At 42.7% G+C, this 21637-nt stretch overlaps 1 protein-coding gene across 7 annotated transcripts in view; it reads left to right on the forward strand.

Moving 5' to 3' along the window:
- mtrr (5-methyltetrahydrofolate-homocysteine methyltransferase reductase) overlaps positions 1–21637 on the forward strand; it is a 109114-nt gene that overhangs the window by 70373 nt on the left and 17104 nt on the right. For all 7 annotated transcript variants that reach the window (XR_011885424.1, XR_011885425.1, XR_011885426.1 and 4 more), the window contains 2 exons: positions 17191–17283; positions 19825–19995. Coding sequence is in view for 3 of the 7 variants with exons in the window: in XM_072253463.1 (XP_072109564.1) it covers positions 17191–17283; positions 19825–19995 (264 nt within the window). In the remaining 4 variants the exon portion in view is untranslated. The remainder of the gene's footprint in view (positions 1–17190; positions 17284–19824; positions 19996–21637) is intronic.

Below are 21637 nucleotides of genomic sequence, written 5' to 3' on the forward strand. Positions count from 1 at the left end.
AATTTAGGAGCCTTCACTCCGAAGTCCAGCACTGATGCCACTACGCCACCAGCTGGCTATGAGCCCAGTGGTGCTTACAGTTATTTGAAGTTGTCATCGGGAGCACATTTGGTTCCATTGAGGTATTCAATCTGTGCAAAGATTTAGTGATCTTGGCAAGATAGACTTTGAAATTATTTCCCAATTAATAAAGAGAAGGTATATGAACATCACCCTTAGGCAAAAGTCAGCCAGTCTTTCTGTTTGCAATTTGGAAGGAACTACCCTACTACTATGAGAATCAAATAATGTAGTTGCTGGGAGAAAAGCTAAATTATTAGCAGCATGGCCTCTACTTGGATTGTATTATTAATTTCTCACAAATGTGGCTACGCTTTGAAATGAATCCAGTGAAGTTCTTTAAAGTTCAACGAGCACTATAAGATTAAGGAGCTATATATACATTGCATCTTTCTTGATGTCTGCTGTTTAGAAATCTTTGATTAGGTAGCAATTTTGCTGCCATTCAGTGGTTAAATAGCCTCTGGTGTATGCTGAAGAAATGGGTCACGGCTACAGAAGCCATGTCCACCTTTCAATAACATTGTGGCTGTTCTGCCCAGGCCTCGACTCCCCTTCTGTGCCTGCTCTGTGTAGTCTCCATTTTCTGATCCTTAAAAAAATGATCGATCTGTTTCTTATTTGAACATATCTGAAAAGGCCTGTAGGTCCAATGATCAGATTGTTATCGTACTCTGGATTGAATGTTGCCAAATGTTGTTGGAGAAATTCCTGAATTTCCCTCTCCAGCTACTTTTCCTAGACTGTATTATTTTATGTATCATTCCTCACCAATGATAGCCCATCCTATCCTGGATAAGGGGCCTAGTTCTGACAGACCCCACGATAATTCCAAGGACCTAGGAACCCAGTCCCAATATTTACATGGAAGAGAATATGCCTTTGGATTGAGTTCATGATCAGAAGTGGAAGGTGTAGTGGTCTCATTTACATATGGTTATGATTTGTTCCAAATCAGTGAACCCTGTGTAATATGGGCTCAGGCTTTTTCTCCCTCCACAGGCACAGCCTGATGCAGCTTTTTCCTTGTGTTCTCTCTCTGAGCCTTATTAATCTTATCAATTAAATATCTCTATCAATGGCTTATTCCATGACATTTTTGACTCTCCCTGTATTCTTTGCCCTAAACATCCCTTGCCCACTGTCTCTGTAACTGGAACTGTCAGTATCAATAGATATCCAGCAAAAGTTCGGCTGTCTTTGCTCTCATCAGTTCACCACCAGGCTGTGTGCTTAGCCTTAGTCATAAGTATAAAGCAGGTAGAACGGGGGGCTAAGTTTAGCTCCAATGCCGCATTTAAGCTTGCTGATGTTGTTGGCTGAATCAAAGGTGGAGGTGAATCAGCAAAGAGGACAGGGATTGACAATCTGGCTGGGTGGTGCCGCAGCAACGACCTCTCCCTCAATGTCAGCAAACCCAAGGAGCTGATTATTGATGATAGGAGGAGGAAGCCAGATGTCCGTGAGGCAGTCCTCATCAGGAGATCAGAAACGGAAAGGGTCAGCTACTTTAAATTCCGTGGCGTTATAATTTCAGAGGATCCGTCCTGGGTCCAGCATGTACAGTGAGTACCATTACAAAGAAAGCATGCCAGCTCCTCTACTTTCCAGAACCTTGCACAGATTCAGCATGTCATCTAAGACTTTGACAAACTTCTATGCAGTGGTACTAGAAAGTCTGTGAACTCTACAGAATTTTTTTCTATTTCTGTATAAGTATGACCTAAAACGTGAAGTTCTGATCACATAAGTCCTAAAACTAGATAAGAAAATCCAATTAAATAAATAACACAAAAAGCATTTTACTTCATTTATTTATAGAGAAAAATGATCCAATATTACATGTATTTGTTGGAAAAAGTATGTGAACCCTTGCTTTCAGTACAGCAATAACTTCAACCAGACATTTCTGGTAACTGTTGATCACTCCAGCACTTGAGTTTGGAGGAATTTTAGACCATTACTCTTTACAAAACTGCTTCAACCCTGGGATGTTGGCAGGCTTTCTTACCTGAACTGCTTACTTCAGGTCCTGCGACAATGTTTCTATAGGATTAAGGTCAGGACTTTGACTCGGCTATTCCAAAATACGAATTTTCTTCTTTTTAAACCATTCTGTTTTTGATTTACTCTTGTCTTTCAGATCATTGTCTTGTTGTATCATCCAACTTCTATTAAGCTTCACGTGACAGACTGCTACCCTGACATTCTCCTGTAAAATGTCTTGATACAGTATGGGAATTCATTGTTCCCTCAATGATTGCAAGCCGTTCAGGCCCTGAGGCAGCAAAGCAGCCCCAAACCATGATGCTCCTTCCACCTTGCTTCACATTTGGGATGAGGATTTGGTGCAGTGCCCTTTTTCCTCCAAACATAACGGTGTGCATTTCTGCTAAAAAGTTGAACTTTTGTCCCATCTGTCCACAGAACGTTGTAGAACATCCAGGTGGTCTTTTGCAAACATGAGACGTGTAGCACTATTTTTTTTGGAGAGCAGTGGCTTCCTCCATGGTGTCCTTCCATGAACACCATTCTTGTTCAGTGTTTATCTTATAGTGGAATCATGAACAGAGATTTCTGCAGGTCTTTTACTGTTATCTTTGGGTTCTTTTCCACCTCCTTCAGCATTGCACATTGTGCTCTTGGTGTGATCTTTGCAGGATGCCCACTCTTAGGGAGAGTAGCAACAGTACTGAGTTTCCTCCATTTGTAGACAACTTCTCTTACTGTGGACTGATGAACACTTGGGTGTTTAAATGCTTTTGTAGCCTTTTCCAGCTTCATGTAGCTCTACAAATCTTCTAGGGTCCTCTGAAAGTTGTTTTGACTGAGGCATGTTGCACATAAACAGATCTTTCTAGAGAAGAACAGGCTCTGTCAGTAACGTGACTTTGTATGTCTTTTATGGGGCAGGGCATCTCTACAACCCACACCTCCAATCTCACCTCATTGATTGGAACACCTGACTCCAAATAGCTTTTGTAGAAGGCATTACCCCAGAGGTTTATATACAGTACTTTTTCCCTCAACAAATACATGCAATACTGATAATTTTTCTCAATAAGTAAATGAACAAGTATAATGTTTTTGTGTTATTTAATTAATTGGTTTCTTTTTATCTAGTTTTAGGGCCTGCGTGAAGACCTGATCACATTTTGGGTCATATTTATGCAGAAATAGAGACAATTCTACAGGGTTCACAAACCTTTAGCACCAGTGTAGATGTATGGTGGAGACTATATTGACTGGTTGTATCACAACCTGTATGAAAAGTCCTCCCACCATTGAGCACATCTGTGTAAATGCTGTTGCAGGAAAGCAGCATCCATCATCAAGGACCCCCACTATCCAGGCCATGATCTGTTCTCACTGTTGCCATCAGAAAGGAGGTACAGGAGATCAGGATTCAAACTGCCAGGTTTCAGGAAGTTATTACCCTTCAACCATTAGGCTCTTGAACCAGCATGAATGACTTCACTCACCCCAACACCGAATTGATTCCATGAACTATGGACTCACTTTTAAGGACTCTACAATTTGCGTTCTCTGTTTATTACTTATTATTATTATTTTGTATGTTATACATTGTTGTCTCTTGCACTCTGGTTGTTTATCCATCTTTGTCGTGTGTGGCTTTTCATTGATTCTAGCGCCACTGTATTTGTATTTAGTCTACAAGATAAAGGAGCAGAATTCGGCCATTTGGCCCATTGAGTCTCTCTGCCATTTCATCATGGCTGATCCATTTTCCTCTCAGCCCCAATCTCCTGCCTTCTCCTCGTATCCCTTCATGCTCTGACCAATCAAGAATGTATATTTGCTGTAAATGTCTGCAAAAAAACTAATCTTAGGGTAGTACAGTGGCATGCAAAAGTTTGGGCATCCCGGTCAAAATTTGTTACTGTGAATAGCTAAGCCAGTAAAAGATGAACTGATTTCCAAAAGGCATAAAGTTAACGATGACACGTTTCTTTAATATTTTAAGCAAGAAAACTTTTTTATTTCCATCTTTTACAGTTTCAAAATAACAAAAAGGGAAAAGGGCCCGAAGCAAAAGTTTGGGCACCCTGCATGGCAGTACTTAGTAACACCCCCTTTGGCAAGTATCACAGCTTGTAAAAGCTATCTGTAGCCAGCTAAGAGTCTTTCAATTCTTGTTTGGGGGATTTTCACCCATTCTTCCTTGCAAAAGGCTTCTAGTTCTGTGAGATTCTTGGATCGTCTTGCATGCACTGCTCTTTTGAGGTCTAGCCACAGAGTCTTGATGATGTTTAGGTCAGGGGACTGTGAGGGCCATGGCAAAACCTTCAGCTTGCACCTCTTGAGGTAGTCCATTGTGGATTTTGAGGTGTGTTTAAGTTCATTATCCTGTTGTAAAAGCCATCCCCTTTTCATCTTCGGCTTTTTTACAGACTGTGTGATGTTTGCCTCCAGAATTTGCTGGATTGAATTCATTCTTCCCTCTACCAGTAAATGTTCCCCGTGCCACTGGCTGCAACACAAGCCCAAAGCATGATCAATCCACCCCCATGCTTAACAGTTGGAGAGGGGTTCTTTTCTTGAAATTCTGCACCCTTTTTTCTCCAAACATACCTTTGCTCATTACAGCCAAAAAGTTCTATTCAAAAGGTTCAAAGGAACATCTAAACAAGCCTGATGCAGTTTGGAAACAAGTCCTGTGGACTGATGAAGTTAAAATAGAACTTTTTGGCCACAATGAGCAAAGGTATGTTTGGAGAAAAAAGGGTGCAGAATTTCATGAAAAGAACCCCTCTCCAGCTGTTAAGCACAAGGGTGGATCAATCATGCTTTGGGCTTGTGTTACAGCCAGTGGCATGGGGAACATTTACTGGTAGAGGGAAGAATGAATTCAATTAAAAACCAGCAAATTCTGGAAGCAAACATCACACTGTCCGTTTTAAAAAAAAAAGCTGAAGATGAAAAGAGGATGGCTTCCACAACAGGATAATGAACCTAAACACACCTTAAAATTCACAATGAACTACTTCAAGAGGCACAAGCTGAAGGTTTTGCCATGGCCTTCACAGTCCCCTGACCTAAACATTATCAAGAATCTGTGGCTAGACCTCAAAAAAAGCAGTGCATGCAAGACAACCCAAGAATCTCACAGAACTAGAAGCCTTTTGCAAGGAAGAATGGGTGAAAATCCTCCAAACAAGAATTGCAAAACTCTTAGCTGGCTACAGAAAGCGTTTTCAAGCTGTGATACTTGCCAGAGGGGGTGTTACTAAGTACTGCCATGCAGGGTGCCCAAACTTTTGCTTTGGGCCCTTTTCCTTTTTTGTTATTTTGAAACTGTAAAAGATGGAAATAAAAAAGTTTTCTTCCTTAAAATGTCAAAGAAATGTGTCATCTTTAACTTCATGCCTTTTGGAAATCAGTTCATCTTTTACCTGCTTAGCTATTCACAGTGGTGTTGGTGCCAAGCTGTATCAGCCCTAGTGCCCTTCCCTTGGACAACATCGGTGGCGTGGAGAGGGGAGACTTGCAGCATGGGAAACTGCCCATCTTCCATACAACCTTGCCCAGGCCTGCGCCCTGGAAACCATCCAAGGCGCAAATCCATGGTCTCACAAAACTAACGGATGCCTATATTCACAGTAACTGAAATTTTGACTGGGGTGCCCAAACTTTTGCATGCCACTGTATATGGTGACGTGTATGTACTTTGATAAATTTAAAAATTCAAAGTAAACTTTTGTCTTGATGACTCATCCACTGACAGTTTTAGTCAGCAGAGAATATGACGGATTACTTGATTATTCAAAGGGGGAATTTGTAAACCCATGGGAAAATTACTGGGGAATTTGATTAATTTACTACTAAAAGTAAAGCACTACTTTTGAAGTGCTGTGACTGCCATTTCATCTCCTCTGTTCCGTTGTTCTGCGTATACGTGCACCGATGAGAATGTGGCAGAAAATTCCAGCCCACAATTAATAGCAAACATAATGGGTACTTGAAAGGGCCCAGGGATGTCCAGTATGAATTTGTACAATGTTGGATTTAATGCAATAATCAAGTTAAATCTTTCTGAGGGAAAAAATTACAAGTTCAATCTAAAAATTATCAGTTTTGTTCCTTGCACTTATTGAATATGTTTTCATTTTTGTATCGGATATGAGTTCCATTAGCCTGACAAGGCATGATAGAAACATAGAAAACCTACAGCACAATACAGGCCCTTTGGCCCACAAAGTTGTGCCGAACATGTCCCTACCTTAGAAGTTACTAGACTAACCCATAGCCCTCTATTTTTCTAAGCTCCATGTACCTATCCAAAAGTTTCTTAAAAGATCCTATTGTATCTGCCTCCACCACCATTGCCAGCAGCCCCTTCCACGCACTCACCACTCTCTGCGTTTTTTTAAAAAAAAACAAAACCTGCCCCTGACATCTCCTCTGTACCTACTCCCCAGCACCTTAAACCTGTGCCCTCTTGTGGCAACTGTTTCAGCCCTGGGAAAAAGCCTCTGACTATCCACACGATCAGTACCTCTCATCATGTTATACAGCTGTATGAGGTCACCTCTCATCCTCCGTCACTCCAAGGAGAAAAGGCTGAGTTCACTCAACCTGTTTTCATAAAGCATGCTCCCCAATTCAGGCAACATCCTCGTAAATCTCTGCACCCTTCCTGTAGTGAGGTGACCAGAACTGAGCACAATACTCCAAGTGGGGTTTGACCAGGGTTCGAAAGCTGCAACATTACCTCTCAGCTCTTAAACTCAATCCCACAATTGATGAAGGCCAATGCACCGTATGCCTTCTTAACCACAGCGTCAACCTGCGCAGCTGCTTTGAGCGTCCTTTGGACTCGGACCTCAAGATCTCTCTGATCCTCCACACTGCCAAGAGTATTACCATTAATACTATATTCTGCCATCATATTTGACCTACCAAAATGAACCACCTCACACTTATCTGGGTTGAACTCCATCTGCCACTTCTCAGCCCAGCTGTGCATCCTATCAATGTCCTGCTGTAATCTCTGACAGCCCTCCACACTATCCACAACACCTCCAACCTTTGTGTCATCGGCAAATTTACTAACCCATCCCTCCACTTCCTTATCCAGTTCATTTATAAAAATCACGAAGAGTAAGGTTCCCAGAACAGATCCCCGAGGCACACCACTGGTCACCGACCTCCATGCAGAATATGACCCATCTACAACCACTGTTTGCCTTCTGTGGGCAAGCCAGTTCTGGATCCACAAAGCAATGTCCCCTTGGATCCCATGCCTCCTTACTTTCTCGATAAGCCTTGTCAAATGCCTTGCTGAAATCCATATACACTACAGCTACAGCTCTTCCTTCATCAATGTGTTTAGTCACGTCCTCAAAATATTCAATCAGGCTCATAAGGCACGACCTGCCCTTGACAAAGCCTTGCTGACTATTCCTAATCATATTATACCTCTCCAAATGTTCATAAATCCTGCCTCTCAGGATCTTCTCCATCAACTTACCAACCACTGAGGTAAGACTCACTAGTCTATAATTTCCTGGGCTATCTTCGACTCCCTTTCTTGAATAAAGGAACAAAATCTGCAACCCTCCAAACCTCCGGAACCTCTCCCATCCCCATTGATGATTCAAAGATCATCTCCAGAAGCTCAGCAATCTCCTCCCTCACCTCCCACAGTAGCCTGGGGTACATCTCATCCGGTCCCGGCGACTTATCCAACCTGATGCTTTCCAAAAGCTCCAGCATATCCTCTTTCTTAATATCTACATGCTCAAGCTTTTCAGTCTGCTGCAAGTCGGCACTACAATCACCAAGATCTTTTTCCATAGTGAATACTGAAGTAAAGTATTCATTAAGTACCCCTGGTATTTCCTCCGGTTACATACACACTTTCTCACTGTCACAATTGATAGGTCCTATTCTTTCATGTCTTATTCTCTTGCTCTTCACATACTTGTAGAACGCCTTGGGGGTTTTCCTTAATCCTGCTCACCAAGGCCTTCTCATGGCCCCTTCTGGCTCTCCGAATTTCATTCTTAAGCTCCTTCCTGTTTGCCTTATAATCTTCTAGGTCTCTAACATTACCTAACTTTCTGAACTTTTTGTAAGCTTTTCTTTGTGGTTAGGTTTATTACAGCCTTTGTACACCACAGTTCCTGTACCCTACCATAACTTCCCTGTCTCATTGAAACGTACCTATGCAGAGCTCCACACAAATATCCCCTGAACATTTGCCACATTTCTTCCGTACTTTTCCCTGAGAACATATATTCTGAACTTAAGCTTCCAATTTCCTGCCTGATAGCCTCATAATTCCCCTTACTCCAATTAAACGCTTTTCTAACGTCTGTTCCTATCTCTCTCCAATGCTATTGTAAGGGAAATAGAATTATGATCACTGTCTCCAAAATGCTCTCCCACTGAGAGATCTGACACCTGACCAGGTTCATTTCCCAATACCAAATCAAGTACAGCCTCTCCTCTTGTAGGCTTATCTACATATTGTGTCAAGTAACCTTCCGGAACATACCTATCAAACTCCACCCCATCTAAACCCCTTGCTCTAGGGAGATGCCAATCGATATTTGGGAAATTAAAATCTCCCATCACGACAACTCTGTTATTATTACACCCTTCCAGGATCTGTTTCCCTATCTGCTCCTCGATATCCCTGTTACTACTGGGTGGCCTACATATAAAAAAAAACACCCAGTGAAGTTATTGACCCCTTCCTGTTCCTAACCTCCACCCACAGAGACTCCGTAGACAATCCCTCCATGGCGTCCACCTTTTCTTCAGCCGTGACACTATATCTGATCAACAGTGCCACGCCCCCACCTCTTTTGCCTCCCTCCCTGTCCTTTCTGAAACATCTAAAACTCGGCACTTGAAGTAACCATTCCTGTCCCTGAGCCATCCAAGTCTCTGTAATGGCCACCTCATCAAATCTCCAAGTACTGATCCACGCTCTAAGCTCATCCGCTTTGTTCACAATACTTCTTGTGTTAAAATAGATACATCTCAAACCGTCCATCTGAGTGCGTCCCTTCTCTATTGCCTGCCTATTCTCCCTCACACACTGTCTCCAAGCTTTCACTACTTGTGAGCCAACTGCCTCTTCCCCAGTCTCTTCAGTTCAGTTCCCACCCCACAACAATTCTAGTTTCAACTCTCCCCAGTAGTCTTAGCAATCCTCCCTGCCAGGATATTGGTCCCTCTGGGATTCAAGTGCAGTCCATCCTTTTTGTACAGGTCACAGCTGCCCCAAAAGAGGTCCCAATGATCCAGAAATCTGAATTCCTGCCCCCTGCTCCAAACCCTCAGCCACGCATTTACCCTTCACCTCATTCTATTCCTATACTCACTGTCGCGTGGCACAGGCAGTAATCCTGAGATTACTACCTTTGTGGTCCTGCTTCTCAACTTCCTTCCTAACTCCTTTTTTCAGGACCTCTTCCCCTTTCCTACCTATGTCATTGGTACCAATATGTACCACGACCTCTGGCTGTTCTCTCTCTCACTGCAGGATATCGTGGTCGATATTATGCTTATGCTTACCTCTACCTTTTTAAGAAAATGGGGAGTCACCTCCCTGACTCGCTGTTGTCTGTGTAATATTTTATGCCTGCCGTGTCTTACTTTGACTTGGCAACAAAAGTGATGGTGAGTGACTTGCAGAACAGTGTAGAGATGATGCCATTACTATGCCTTGTCCTGTGGGTTGTGGGGAATGCAGACTTGGGAAGGGTTGTCAATCAAGCTTTGATAAGTTGTTGTAGTAAGCAGGTGGTACACATTACAGTCAAGTGCACTAGTTTACAAAGTGAATGTTTTCTGTGCTTGATTAGGTTTAGGTTCAAGTTTATTGTGTATAAACAATGTTCCTCTGGACCACGGGGCACCCGCAAAACATACAGTATGTTCCTCACAGCATGTAAAACAAACATTACCATAAGTAAGTTCATAAAATGTTATTCAAAATGCCTGCAATGTACAGTAAACAGCTCACTGCCCTAATGATTTCTTTTTAAGCCCTCTGGTCAGGTTCGACTTCCAGATTTCCTTCATGTCATTCATAGCCCTCCCCACCAGCGCCTTCCGTATCTCTATGTCCTTCTCTGAACTCATCATTCTTGACCCGAGGTACTTGAAATCAAAGTCTTTCTTAACAGTATCATTCTTTACGGTCTTGAGAGTACCTCCATCGCAGTTAAACGCCACGTACTCTCTTTTTAGCATTTAGGTGAAGTCCAACTTTATTGCACTCAACTTCCACTTTTGTCAGTAGCTGCTGTGCTTCCTCCATACGGTCAGAGAGCAGGACTATGTCATCTGCAAAATCGAGATCTGTGAGCGTAACTGGTCTGACCCTTTTGGTTTGTCCTGGTTTTATGGTAAAGCCAAGCTTGTCATGATCTTTGGTAGCTTGACGTAGAGCCTGATCAAGCTATCAAAGCTACCTGACCAGAGGGCTTAAAAAGACGATCTTCATAGCAGTCATAGAGTCCATTCTCACGTATGGATGTGAGACGTGGACGCTCATCAAGACTATGCGGAAATCTCTAGATGGTTGCTATACAGGTTCCCCCCGCCACCCGAAGGTAGAGCGTTCCTATGAAACAGTTCGTAAGCCGGAATGTCGTAAAGCAAAAAAGCAATTACCATTTATTTATATGGGAAAAATTTGTGCGTGTTCGCAGACCGAAAAATAACCTACCAAATCATGCCAAATAACACATAAAACCTAAAATAACAGTAACGTATAGTAAAAGCAGGAATGATATGATAAATACACAGCCTATATAAAGTAGAAATACTTCCCTACAATCATTGCCGCACTGTTCTCTGTAGCGAAAATCTCACGCAAGCGCTGTCCAGTAACCTTTAAGCTATGAAGCTGCCAAATCATACCAAATAACACGTAAAAATACACAGCCGATATAACGTAGAAATAATGTGTGTACAGTGTAGTATCACTTACCGGAATCGGGACAGCGCCGAGCACACTGATGATGGTGTGTTAGGCTGAGTCGTCGGAGGCTGGGGTGGTGCAGTGGCCCCCACCCTCCAGGCAGTGAACCGATACCGATCCACGAAGAATGCAGTGGTGCAGTGGTAGCCGAGAGGGACCCAGCACATCTTCAAGAAAAAAGCTGAAATAAACAAGCTAATTAATTAGGTGCCGCCTGGCACATAAATGTCAGCCCAGATCAGAGGCAACGCAATTGGTAATCGCCTCTGATCTGGGCCGACATTTATGTGCCGGGCAGCACCTAATTAATTAGCTTGTTTATTTTGGCTTTTTTTCTTAGATGTGCTGAGTGCGTCCCGGCTACAGCTGCATTCTTCGCGGATTAGTATCTTTCCACAGCCCGGGGGTTGGGTTGGTGGGACACTGGGGTGTCATCTCATCGTCGATCAGGGCAGGCAGGTCATCTTTTTCTATCTCCGCCTGCCCTCGATGTCGAAAGTCGAGTTTCGTCGTCTGCTGTGGCTGATGTGGAAGGCTTGCTTGACTGCTTAGCCTCGCGCATTTTTAGATCATACAGTTCTTTGGAAGGACTCAAACCATCTTGCAAATATGCCCTAAACTGATGTACCCTTTCAAAATTGAAGTCGTACTTTATCATTGCAGCGAAAATCTCACGCAGTTGCTTCACGTTCAGTTCCTGGACGACTTCACTTTTGGTCCGTTCGCTACTGCATTTGGTTTCGATTGTTATCCTTTCCTCTTCCAATTGCATCAGCTCTTCATCTATCAGTTCTTGGTCATGAGATGCCAAAACGTCTTCAACATCATCTTCGTCAACTTCCACAAGCCAAACTCACTTTGTCCTTACTTCGTTCACCACGATTGAAACGCTTAATTATGTCTAGTTTTACGCTAAGTGTAACACCCTTACGAGTTCTTTTAGGCTTTCCGATACCTCATTTTGCTAACAGCTGCTCACAGGCACATGTTTAAGCAATGCCGGCTAGAATGCAGTTCCGAATCCGGGGGAGGAGCTTTGCTGCTCGGGGCGCACACTGCTTTTTTTCGTGCGCTGCCTTTTATCGCACGCTGCCTTTTTTCGTAACAGTGAAAGCACCTTCTGTTAGTGAAAACAGGTAACTAATGTAGGTCTTTCATAACAGTGAGGTTTCATAAAGCGAACGTTTAAAAAGCGGGGGACACCTGTACACGAATGCTCCGGGTGGCTCTTGACATGAGTTGGCAACAGCACATGATGAGCATCGAGCTCTATGACGACCTACCGATGCTCACCACTAAAATCAAGGCGAGAAGGCTGCAACTAGCGGGGCACTGTCTATGCCAGCCTAGCCATCATATAGGAGCCCAAGCATGGGAGGATGAACCCTGGGCACCCTCTCAAGACTATGGTCAACACGCTCCTAGAAGACAGCAGCGTGGCTAATGTAGATGAACTGAACACACTGATGAGGGAGAGGGAGAAGTGGAGAGTCCGTCATCGTGCCCCTAGGCCTGAGTCGATGTAGTAGTAGCCCTAGTGACGAGACTTCAGTGGTCGCAGGGTATTCCTTAGCCTGGCTGTCCTCGTCCTAATGCTCCTGTGCTTCCTTCCTGATAGTGGGTCAAAGAGATTGTGGGATGGGTGGTAGGGATCCTTAACAATGCTTCGTGTCCTTCGTTCCCAGTAAATGTCACAAATAGGGGGCTGTTTTGGTATGAATGCTGACATGTTTTTGTGTTGCTGATGCTCCATTCATCTTGACAATTAGCAGGTCTTTGGTGGGTTTTAATTGCACTGTGTTGAGAAGGGAGGCTGGTAACATTACAGATGATATTCAGCTTCTGATGGATAGCTGCAGCCAGAATGCTGACATGGTTCATTTATGAGTTCAGTAAATATGATCCTTTAAGATATTAGGGGTCTGCTGAAATCTTTGATTGAAACAGTGAAGTACTTGAATTACCACTTGTTAGAGATGGGAATCTCCCAATACAAATGTAACCTGTCAGTTTTTAGCCGAAAATTGAACATTGTGTTTTGAGCTCATCCAAGGAGTTGAGACTGGATTTAAACCTGATGTGATGATCGATGAGCATTATCACTATTGACACTAATGGAAAGAAAAGGTAGTTTTTTAAACAAGCTGGAGACTTTGGGGAGCTCTCACAGCAATAATTGTTGTGGCAATATATTTTCACTGCCTCACTTTCCATGTTTTGCAGGGACTGCTCAATTCCTGACTCCCTGGTCCATTCCTCCCTCACCATTCCCTGTTCATACAGCACCTCTTCCCTTCGCACCGTCCAAATGGTCATTCCAGGTGAATCAGTGACTTGCTTCCACACTCGTACACCATGTAAACAAGGCGTTCAGTCCATCTCAACCACACTGAGCAGGCTGCCTACCTGAGCTATTCCCCTTTGCCTGTTTGGTCCATGTCCCTCTCAACCTTTCCTATCTGAGTACATGTCCTAATCTTTTTTTTAACTGTTGTAATTGGACCCATGCCGACCACTCCCACTTGTTTGACATACTCACCACCTTGTGTGGAAAATCTTGCCCTTCTGGTCTTGGAGCACAGAACAGTACAGACAAGTACAGGCCCTTCGGCCCACAATGTTGTGCTGAACCAGCAAAAAAAACCAACCCCCCCCCCCCAAAATCTAATTCCTTCTAACTACACAATGTCCATATCCCTGCATCCTCATATTCATGTGCCTATCTAAACGTCTGTTAAAAGCCTCTAATGTATTTGCCTCTACCACCATACCAGGTAGTGCTTTCCAGGCATCCACCACTCTCTGAGTAAAATAACTTGCCTCTCACATCCCCTTTGAACCTTCCCCCTCTTGCCTTCAATGCATGGCCTCTGGTATTAGACATATCTACCATGGGGAAACAGACACCCACTGTCTACTCTGTCTATGTCTCTCATAATCTTATAAGCCTCTATCAGATCTCCTCTCAGCCTCCACCGCTCCAAAGAAAACAACCCATTTGTCCAGCCTCTCGTAATAGCACATGGCCTCTAAACCAGGCAACCTCCTGATAAACCTCTTCTGCACCCTCTCCAAAGCCTCAGCATCCTTCCTAAAGCACAACAACCAGAACTGTCTGCAATACTCCAGATGTAGCCTCAGCAGAGTTTTATAAAGTTGCAACATAACCTCTTGATTTTTGACTCAAAGCCTCAACTAATAAAAGCAAGCATTCTATTAGTCACCTTAGCCATATGTCAACCTGTCTAGCCAACTTTCATGGAGCTATAAACTTGTACGCCAAGATCTCTCTGCTCAGCAACACTGTTAGGGGTCTTGTCCGTAACAGTGTACTGTATTGTCTCCTTACATTTGCCCTACCAAGGTGCAACACCTCACATGTATCTGGGTTAAACTCCATCTGCCATTTCTCTGCCCATATCTGTAACTGATCTGGATTGCGCTTTATTCTTTACCAGTCTTCTACACTATCCACAACTCCACCAATCATGGTATCATCCACAAGCTTACTAACCCACCTTTTGACATTTTCATCCAGGTCATTTATAAACACCACAAACAGCAGAGGTCCCTTCACAGATCCGTGTGGAACACTACTAATTACAGGCCTCCAGCTAGAGTAAATTCCTTTGACCACCACCCTCTGTCGTCTTTGTGCATGCCAGTTCTGAATCCAAACAGCCAATTCGCTGTGTTATCCCATGCATCCTAATCTTCTGGATCAGCCTCCCATGAGGGATTTTGTCAAACGCCTTACTAAAATCCATGTAGACAACATCCACTGCCCTACCCTCATCTAACTCTCTTGTCACCTTGTCAAAAAAACTCAATCAAATTGATAAGGCACGACTTGCCCCACACAAAGTCATGCTGGCTCTTCCTAATTAGACCACGGGTTTCCAAATGCTCATATATCCTATCCCTAAGAATTTTCTCTGGCAATTTCCCTACAACTGACGTGAACCTCGCTGGTCTATAGTTCCTAGGATTTTCCCTTGTTCCCCTCTTAAATAGAGGTACAACATTAAACACTGGCCAGTCCTCCGGACCTTGCCTACGTCTAGAGAGGACATAAAGATACTGGGCAATACTCCAGCATTTTTGACTCTTGCCTCCCTTGATAACCTGGAGAAATCCCATCAGTCTTTAAATCCTCCCTCTTCACCTTAAAACCTATGCTCCCTAGTTCTAGATTTCCGTACCTTGGGGAAAATGACTGTGGCCATCCACCTTCTCTGGACCTCATGTTATTTTCTCAGCCTCTGTAAAGTCACTCCTCAATCTCCTATGCTTCAGGGAAGAAAGCCCCAGCCTGTCCCATATCTCCCAATAACTCAAGCCCTCTAAGTCCTGGAAACCTCCAGCAAATCTTTTCACTCTTTCTAATTTCTATCCTATAGCCAATGCTCCAAGTCTGGTCTCACCAACACTTTGTACAGCTGTAACATGGCATCCCAACTCATACTCAATGCACTGGCAAACAAAGACGAGCATGCCAGCTGCCTTCTTCACCATCTTGTCAACCTGTTTTGCCACTTTCAGGGAAATATCTAATCGTACCTCTAGATCTCTCTGTCCTACAACACTACAGAGCCCTGCCATTCACTGTGCAAGTCCTACCCTGGTTTTATTTTCCAAAATACAACACTTCACACTTGACAGTTAAATTCCATCTACTATTTCTTGGCCCACATCTCCAGTTAATTTAGGCTCTATTGTAATCTTATATCACCTTCCTTACTGTCCACTATACCACCAATTTTGGTGCCATAAGCAAGCTTGCTAGCCACAGCAGCAGCATTCTTATCCAGATCATTAATATTAATGTCAAAGAACTGTGGGTCTACTGATCCCTGCAGTACTCTGCTGATCACAGGCCTCCAGTCATTCCACTACCACCCCCGTCTCCTTGCATGTCATCTCATCTTCTGGTCAATCCACCCCTGTCAAAGGTCTTGCTAAAGTCCATGTTGATAACATCTAATGCCGTGCCCTTGTCAATCCTCTTGGTCACCTTAAAAAAAATCAATTAAATTCTTACAATCTAATCACTCTACCACTCCTTCTGTCTGTGTGCGACCTCCTCCACTGCCATTGCAGGTCCAATGTAAGTTAGGAGAACATTTTATCTTCTTTCTAGGCAGTTAATTGCTCTCTGGAATGAACATTTGAATTTTCCAGCTTCAGGTAAACCGCCCTCCCATTGATTCCTATTGTCACGTTTACGCCAGTGGAGCTTCGAGAGGAATGCGGGGCTTCAGTAAGGATGTAAGTGGGATTTGTGCGAGGATATAGCTGGAAGGATTGTGGGAGTTGGTGATAGATGTTGGCAATATGGCTGCTGCTGATGGCAAGAGGACGTTGGGGACCAGTGAAAGGTTGTTGGAGATGAGCCTGTGGGGTTACTGAGAGAACATTGGTGACAGTACCTCGGGGCCTACCGAAAGGATGTAGGCGGGACTGCAGCAGTTTGTGTGGTTGAGACCACAGGCTGTGACAATTAGAATAATTCAAAAGACGTGGAAGGTTGCACATGAAAGTAATCTTTAAATCAGATTTTTTTTTTTAGAAATTTGAGGTAGAAATTAATTACATCAATATGTTTGGCTATTTATTATGGAATGATGATTTCTTAAAAAAAAATCCGACAGGTTTCTTCACTGCTTGGTGGATGTTTTAAAAGTACTTCAGAGCCAGATTTCTTCTTTATATTGACTTAGTTTATCTTACTGGAGGCAGGAGGAGTTCTCTATTTGCCTTGGCGTGTGTAGCTAAGGAGTTTGTCCATTCCTGATAAAGGCGTAGATCCTCCAATGCACTAGCATAATGCTGACAACTGAGAGCTCTGGGTTCAGCTGCAAGTCTGTCCAGAGGCAAGCAGCCAGCTGATCTTGCGTGCACCGGGGAGTGAAATGGTAGTTCAAATGAGGCAATGCAATTCTTGTAGAACATTTTCCTCTGGCTGAAAGAAAATATCACTGAAAATTAGATTGATTTTGATTGCTTTCAAGAATCTGCAACAAATATTTGTTTTTGTACTGAGCCATTAGCATGTTGGTAAGTTTAAGTTCGAGAGGCAGAATGGAAATCTGGAGCCAGGACACCGCAGTTGAATTGCCAGGCAACTGTGAATGTAGATCTTGATTCATTGTCTTTTTTTGTTTCAGACAAAAACAAAGAGAAGAGAATCCCAAGTGTACTTTTGGAGAAACCTGGCTATTCTATGGCTGCCGGCATTGTGATCGAGACTATCTGTTTCGGTAACCATAGTGTTCTAATTTTATTTGCGTCATTTATCCTCTCTATGGTTGAGGATCCGTTCACAGAGAAACATAACGCACTGTTCAGTCTGTGCCTTTATCTCCTGATATTTTCAAAATATTACTCCCTCATCTGTTACTGGAACTAAAGTTCTGTGCAAACTTTTTAAAACTTGTAGAGTTCTGACTGAAGTTTTTTAAACTGCTAGCCTGAATTTCAATTTACAATACATTCAAGAATTTAGTAAGGAAGCACTTTTTTAAGATTCCTGACTGTGGAGTTAAATTTAATCAAACCTAATATTTATCCTGTAAAGGATTCGCACCAGATTTGGGATTTGATTTTCTGAAGGTATGTTTATATTGTATTGGATCCGGCCCTTCCAGAATTGTCAATAATTTCTGCAAGCTCCCATTCCCTTGGGGTAGATTCAGAGGTTTTGCTGGCCCTCTGCACACTGGAGTCCAGTGGAGAAGTCTGGGTTGTGGATATGTAGTGCAGAAGTACTGGCACATCCCTGGGGACCAGAACTCCCGCTTCATGGATTTAGGTATCCCTTAAGTGACATTTAGAGACATTTAAAATTGGAGTTTACTTGCCTTCCACTCATTACAAGAGAATTCCAGCATGACTGGGCATCACAGGTTTTCTGAGTAACCCATCCATGGGAAATACTGACTGGTTTGAAATCCCTCAGCTGAGAAGGCTGGCCTATCGATGCCCTATGATGAACATGGCCAATTTGCTGTCTTGGCACAGGAGCACTGTTCTCTATCTCTGTGCAGCTGACAGCATGGACACTGAGCATCTATGCATCTTCGTCTATCTGTCCCAGACAGCTGAGTAAAATTTCACCTGCTGGAATTCCTGATTTTTACATTTTTACACTTCTATTGCCATTTTTTCCACCGCAAGATTTATTTACTGGTTTTAAACCTTATACGATGGTAATTAATCATTTCCATTAGAAGGATCTATCTCATCTGCAGATGATTTCACAGTTGGACTCAACTGAAATTAGAGGGTAAAATAAAGCATGTGCTGATGATGTACTTCTAATGTCCTCCGAATAATTATTAGTGGAAAAATATAACAGGCCGAGACAGAGCTTCGAGTGACACTACTCCTGAGGTGCTATTTCAAATCAAGTTGAATTCTTTCCTAGGGAAGGGCCATCACATTTATATCATTTAATGTTGCTCAGCTTTCTTTTTTGGAGCACAGCAGTTGAGGAGGCGTAGAGTCTTTGCTGGAGACTTTGCCAAAGTAGGCTGTGAAGTAAAGATAGCCTGTCATCAAAAATGAAGCCTCATTGTTTTAAGCTCTGTTTCTTCCCAATATTGTGCACGCACAAGATTGCAGTTCCTCAGTGTGTGGGACGGCATCAGTTATGTTATTGGGGGCGTCCCTTAAATTCAATTAACTCTGGAGACTTAATTAGGTTTATGCAAAGCTTCTGATTAGAAGCACAGACACTGCTTTATGCTTTTCAACTGCACTGAATATTGTTAAACCTTTTAAAGCACGCATCTGTAAAAAGGGTAACTGGTGCTCATCGTATCAGTGTACTGTAGTCATGGTAACAATCGTATCATTGGCCCTTATTTGTTTTCACTTTTAAACTAGTTATTAATAAATTTTATATAGATCCACATATGTTCACCATTTCCTGATGCTGTTTTGGTTATGGTCTGAATTAGTGGGGGTAAAGATTTGTCTTTGGTGGTTTGGGCAGGATGCCCAATGCTGCAGTGGCAACAAGCCGTACTCAAGTTCTGAAATTCAGTTCCATTAAAAGGTGCTGGAATTACCACTCTCTGTTAGTCTTTAATAATGGGGCAAAATACTTTAGAAATGATTAAAAATGCTTAATAAGACAAATGGATATTTAGAATAAAAGCAGGAGGCTTAAAAACATAGGAATCTACAGCACATTATAGGCTCGTCGGCCACAACGTTGTGCCGACCACATAACCTACTCTGGAAGCTGCCCAGAACTTCCCTACCACATAGCCCCTAATTTCCTAAGCTCCATGTGCCTATCTAAGAGTCTCTTAAAAGACCCTATTGTATCTGCCTCTACCACCTTTGCTGGTAGTGCATTCCACGCACCCGCCGCTCCCTGTGTGAAAAACTTAACCCCTGACATCCCCCTTGTACCTATTTCCAAGCACCTTAAAACTATGCCCCCTTGAGTTAGCCACTTCAGCCCTGGGAAAAGCCTCTGGCTATCCATACGACCAATGCCTCTCATCATCTTGTACACCTCTATCTGGTCACCCCTCATCCTCCATCGCTCCAAGGAGAAAAAGCCAAGTCCTGGAAGTGCTTTAAGTCAGTTCATAAATTCTGCTGGAAAAGTATCCAGCTTAATGTGTGGGGTTAGATCAAAGCTAGCAGACGCTGCAGATGGGTAGAATAGAAAGTCAACTGAAAGGGGGCAAAATCCAAATAAAAACATGGAAGTACACAAATACACAGGAACAGAAATAAAGTGAAGCACTTAAAGGCCAAAGATGTATTTGTTTTTGTCTCTGCAGAAAAGAATTACAAGATTTTCTAAGTAATGGCACTTTAACGCAACTGAAAGTCTGTTTCTCAAGAGAGGCGACAGATGGAAAACCAAAATACGTTCAACATTTACTCCAGCACTTAGCCTATGATGTCACAAAAGTTTTGCTGAATGAATGTGGCTATATGTATGTTTGTGGGTGAGTAGAAATGTAATGATGTCTGTGGCTGATTGTGTATTTTCTAAACTGTACGGAACAGAGTAGATAATTCATCCGTAATTGTGTATTAGGACAAATGTATGTGGTTATATCATCTGAACTTTGCTGCATTCTACTCCAAAAAGGTACAAGAGGAATTTGGGTACTTAATTGAATACAATCTTCTGAGGTAGATGCTGTTGTCAACATACATTGCTGATATTGAATATAATGTGCTTTGCTTTGTGGTAGGGTATTTTTCTGAACCAAAACTGAAATTGCTAAAATCTAATTTAGTTGAATGGAAAATGGGCTTTTCAGGTTTGTAATGCAATAAAAACAGCAAAATAATACAATATAAACAGCACCTTGAGCAAAGGAAACCTTTGAAAATATTAATCAAATGTTTACTTTTGCAGCAGGGCAATAATGTAGTAATTAAAATGTAATAGTTTATTTTGTCAAGCATTAGTAAGATGACAGTAAATGTATTATCTGCAGTTTTTTTTTATCTTTTGTTTCTTTGGAGAAGATGCTAATGTGGTAGAGGAGAAAGTCGTAGAGCTCTGAGACCTGCTCGTGTGTAAAATTAAAATTCCACCCAAAGCTGACCCAAGACAGTTGAAGCTGAGGTACATGTAATCTTTTCCAGAAACCAATCCAGCTCAGAGCAGTTCACTGAACGTTGTCTAGTCTCGTGCTGAACCACACTTGACATCCACTCCTGAGCTAAGCATCCACCCGCACCTTTTTCCTATGTCTCATCCTTGCCCTGAAAATGTATCCCATCCACTGTCTGAATATGGCACCAAGGCAAAATGGAAACAGACAACTGAGAAAGCACACCACAAGTCCATGCAAGATACCACCTGCATTCCCTTCCTGACTGTCATATCTAACCTCCAGGGTCAAACCAAGCTCAACAAACTAAGCCCAGGTGAAGTACTTTGCCCACTTCCCAAAGAAAGGACAATACCACTTGATCAAGGCAAACTTAAAACCAACATCAGGAAAAACAAGGATGAGAAAAATTCCCAACATCTCTCATCCCTGATGTATCACATCCAGTTGCTGGCATTCACAAAATTTAAAGTCAACAACCAAAAAAGCCTTACTGGATCAAGTTCTGTCTCTTGTCCCTGGCTAATTTAAAGTTCAAAGTAAATTTATTATCAAAGTACATATATGTCACCATGTACAACCCTAAGATTCATTTTCTTGTGGGCATTCACAGTAAAACTGAGAAACACAATAGAATCAATGTTAGACCCAACAGGACAGACAAACAACCAATGTGCAAAAGACAACAAATTGTGCAAATAAGAGGGCATGGCCTTGGTGGTGGGGGATTGATGATGTTTGTCTTGCAAACACCACCACTGCTGACACTGAGGCACATTGATCTGGAAGAACTACTGAACCAGTTTACTCCCAACCCAATCTGAACCTGAATGTTTCAGTGTTTCGTGCCCTGGATCTCACCTGGACCTCGCATGGTCTTTGTACCTGGGGTGGGGGAAGGGCAAGTTCTAATTTGTGTACCTGGTAAGAAGAAAAGCGAAAATTTTGTATGTTTTTTAGCAGACCACAAAGGATAATTGGCTGATTTAACCAAATGGGTTAAATTTCTGAAGGTGGGCTG

This window comes from Mobula birostris, chromosome 3 (assembly GCF_030028105.1).
Source record: "Mobula birostris isolate sMobBir1 chromosome 3, sMobBir1.hap1, whole genome shotgun sequence".
Taxonomy (NCBI): Eukaryota; Metazoa; Chordata; class Chondrichthyes; order Myliobatiformes; family Myliobatidae; genus Mobula; species Mobula birostris.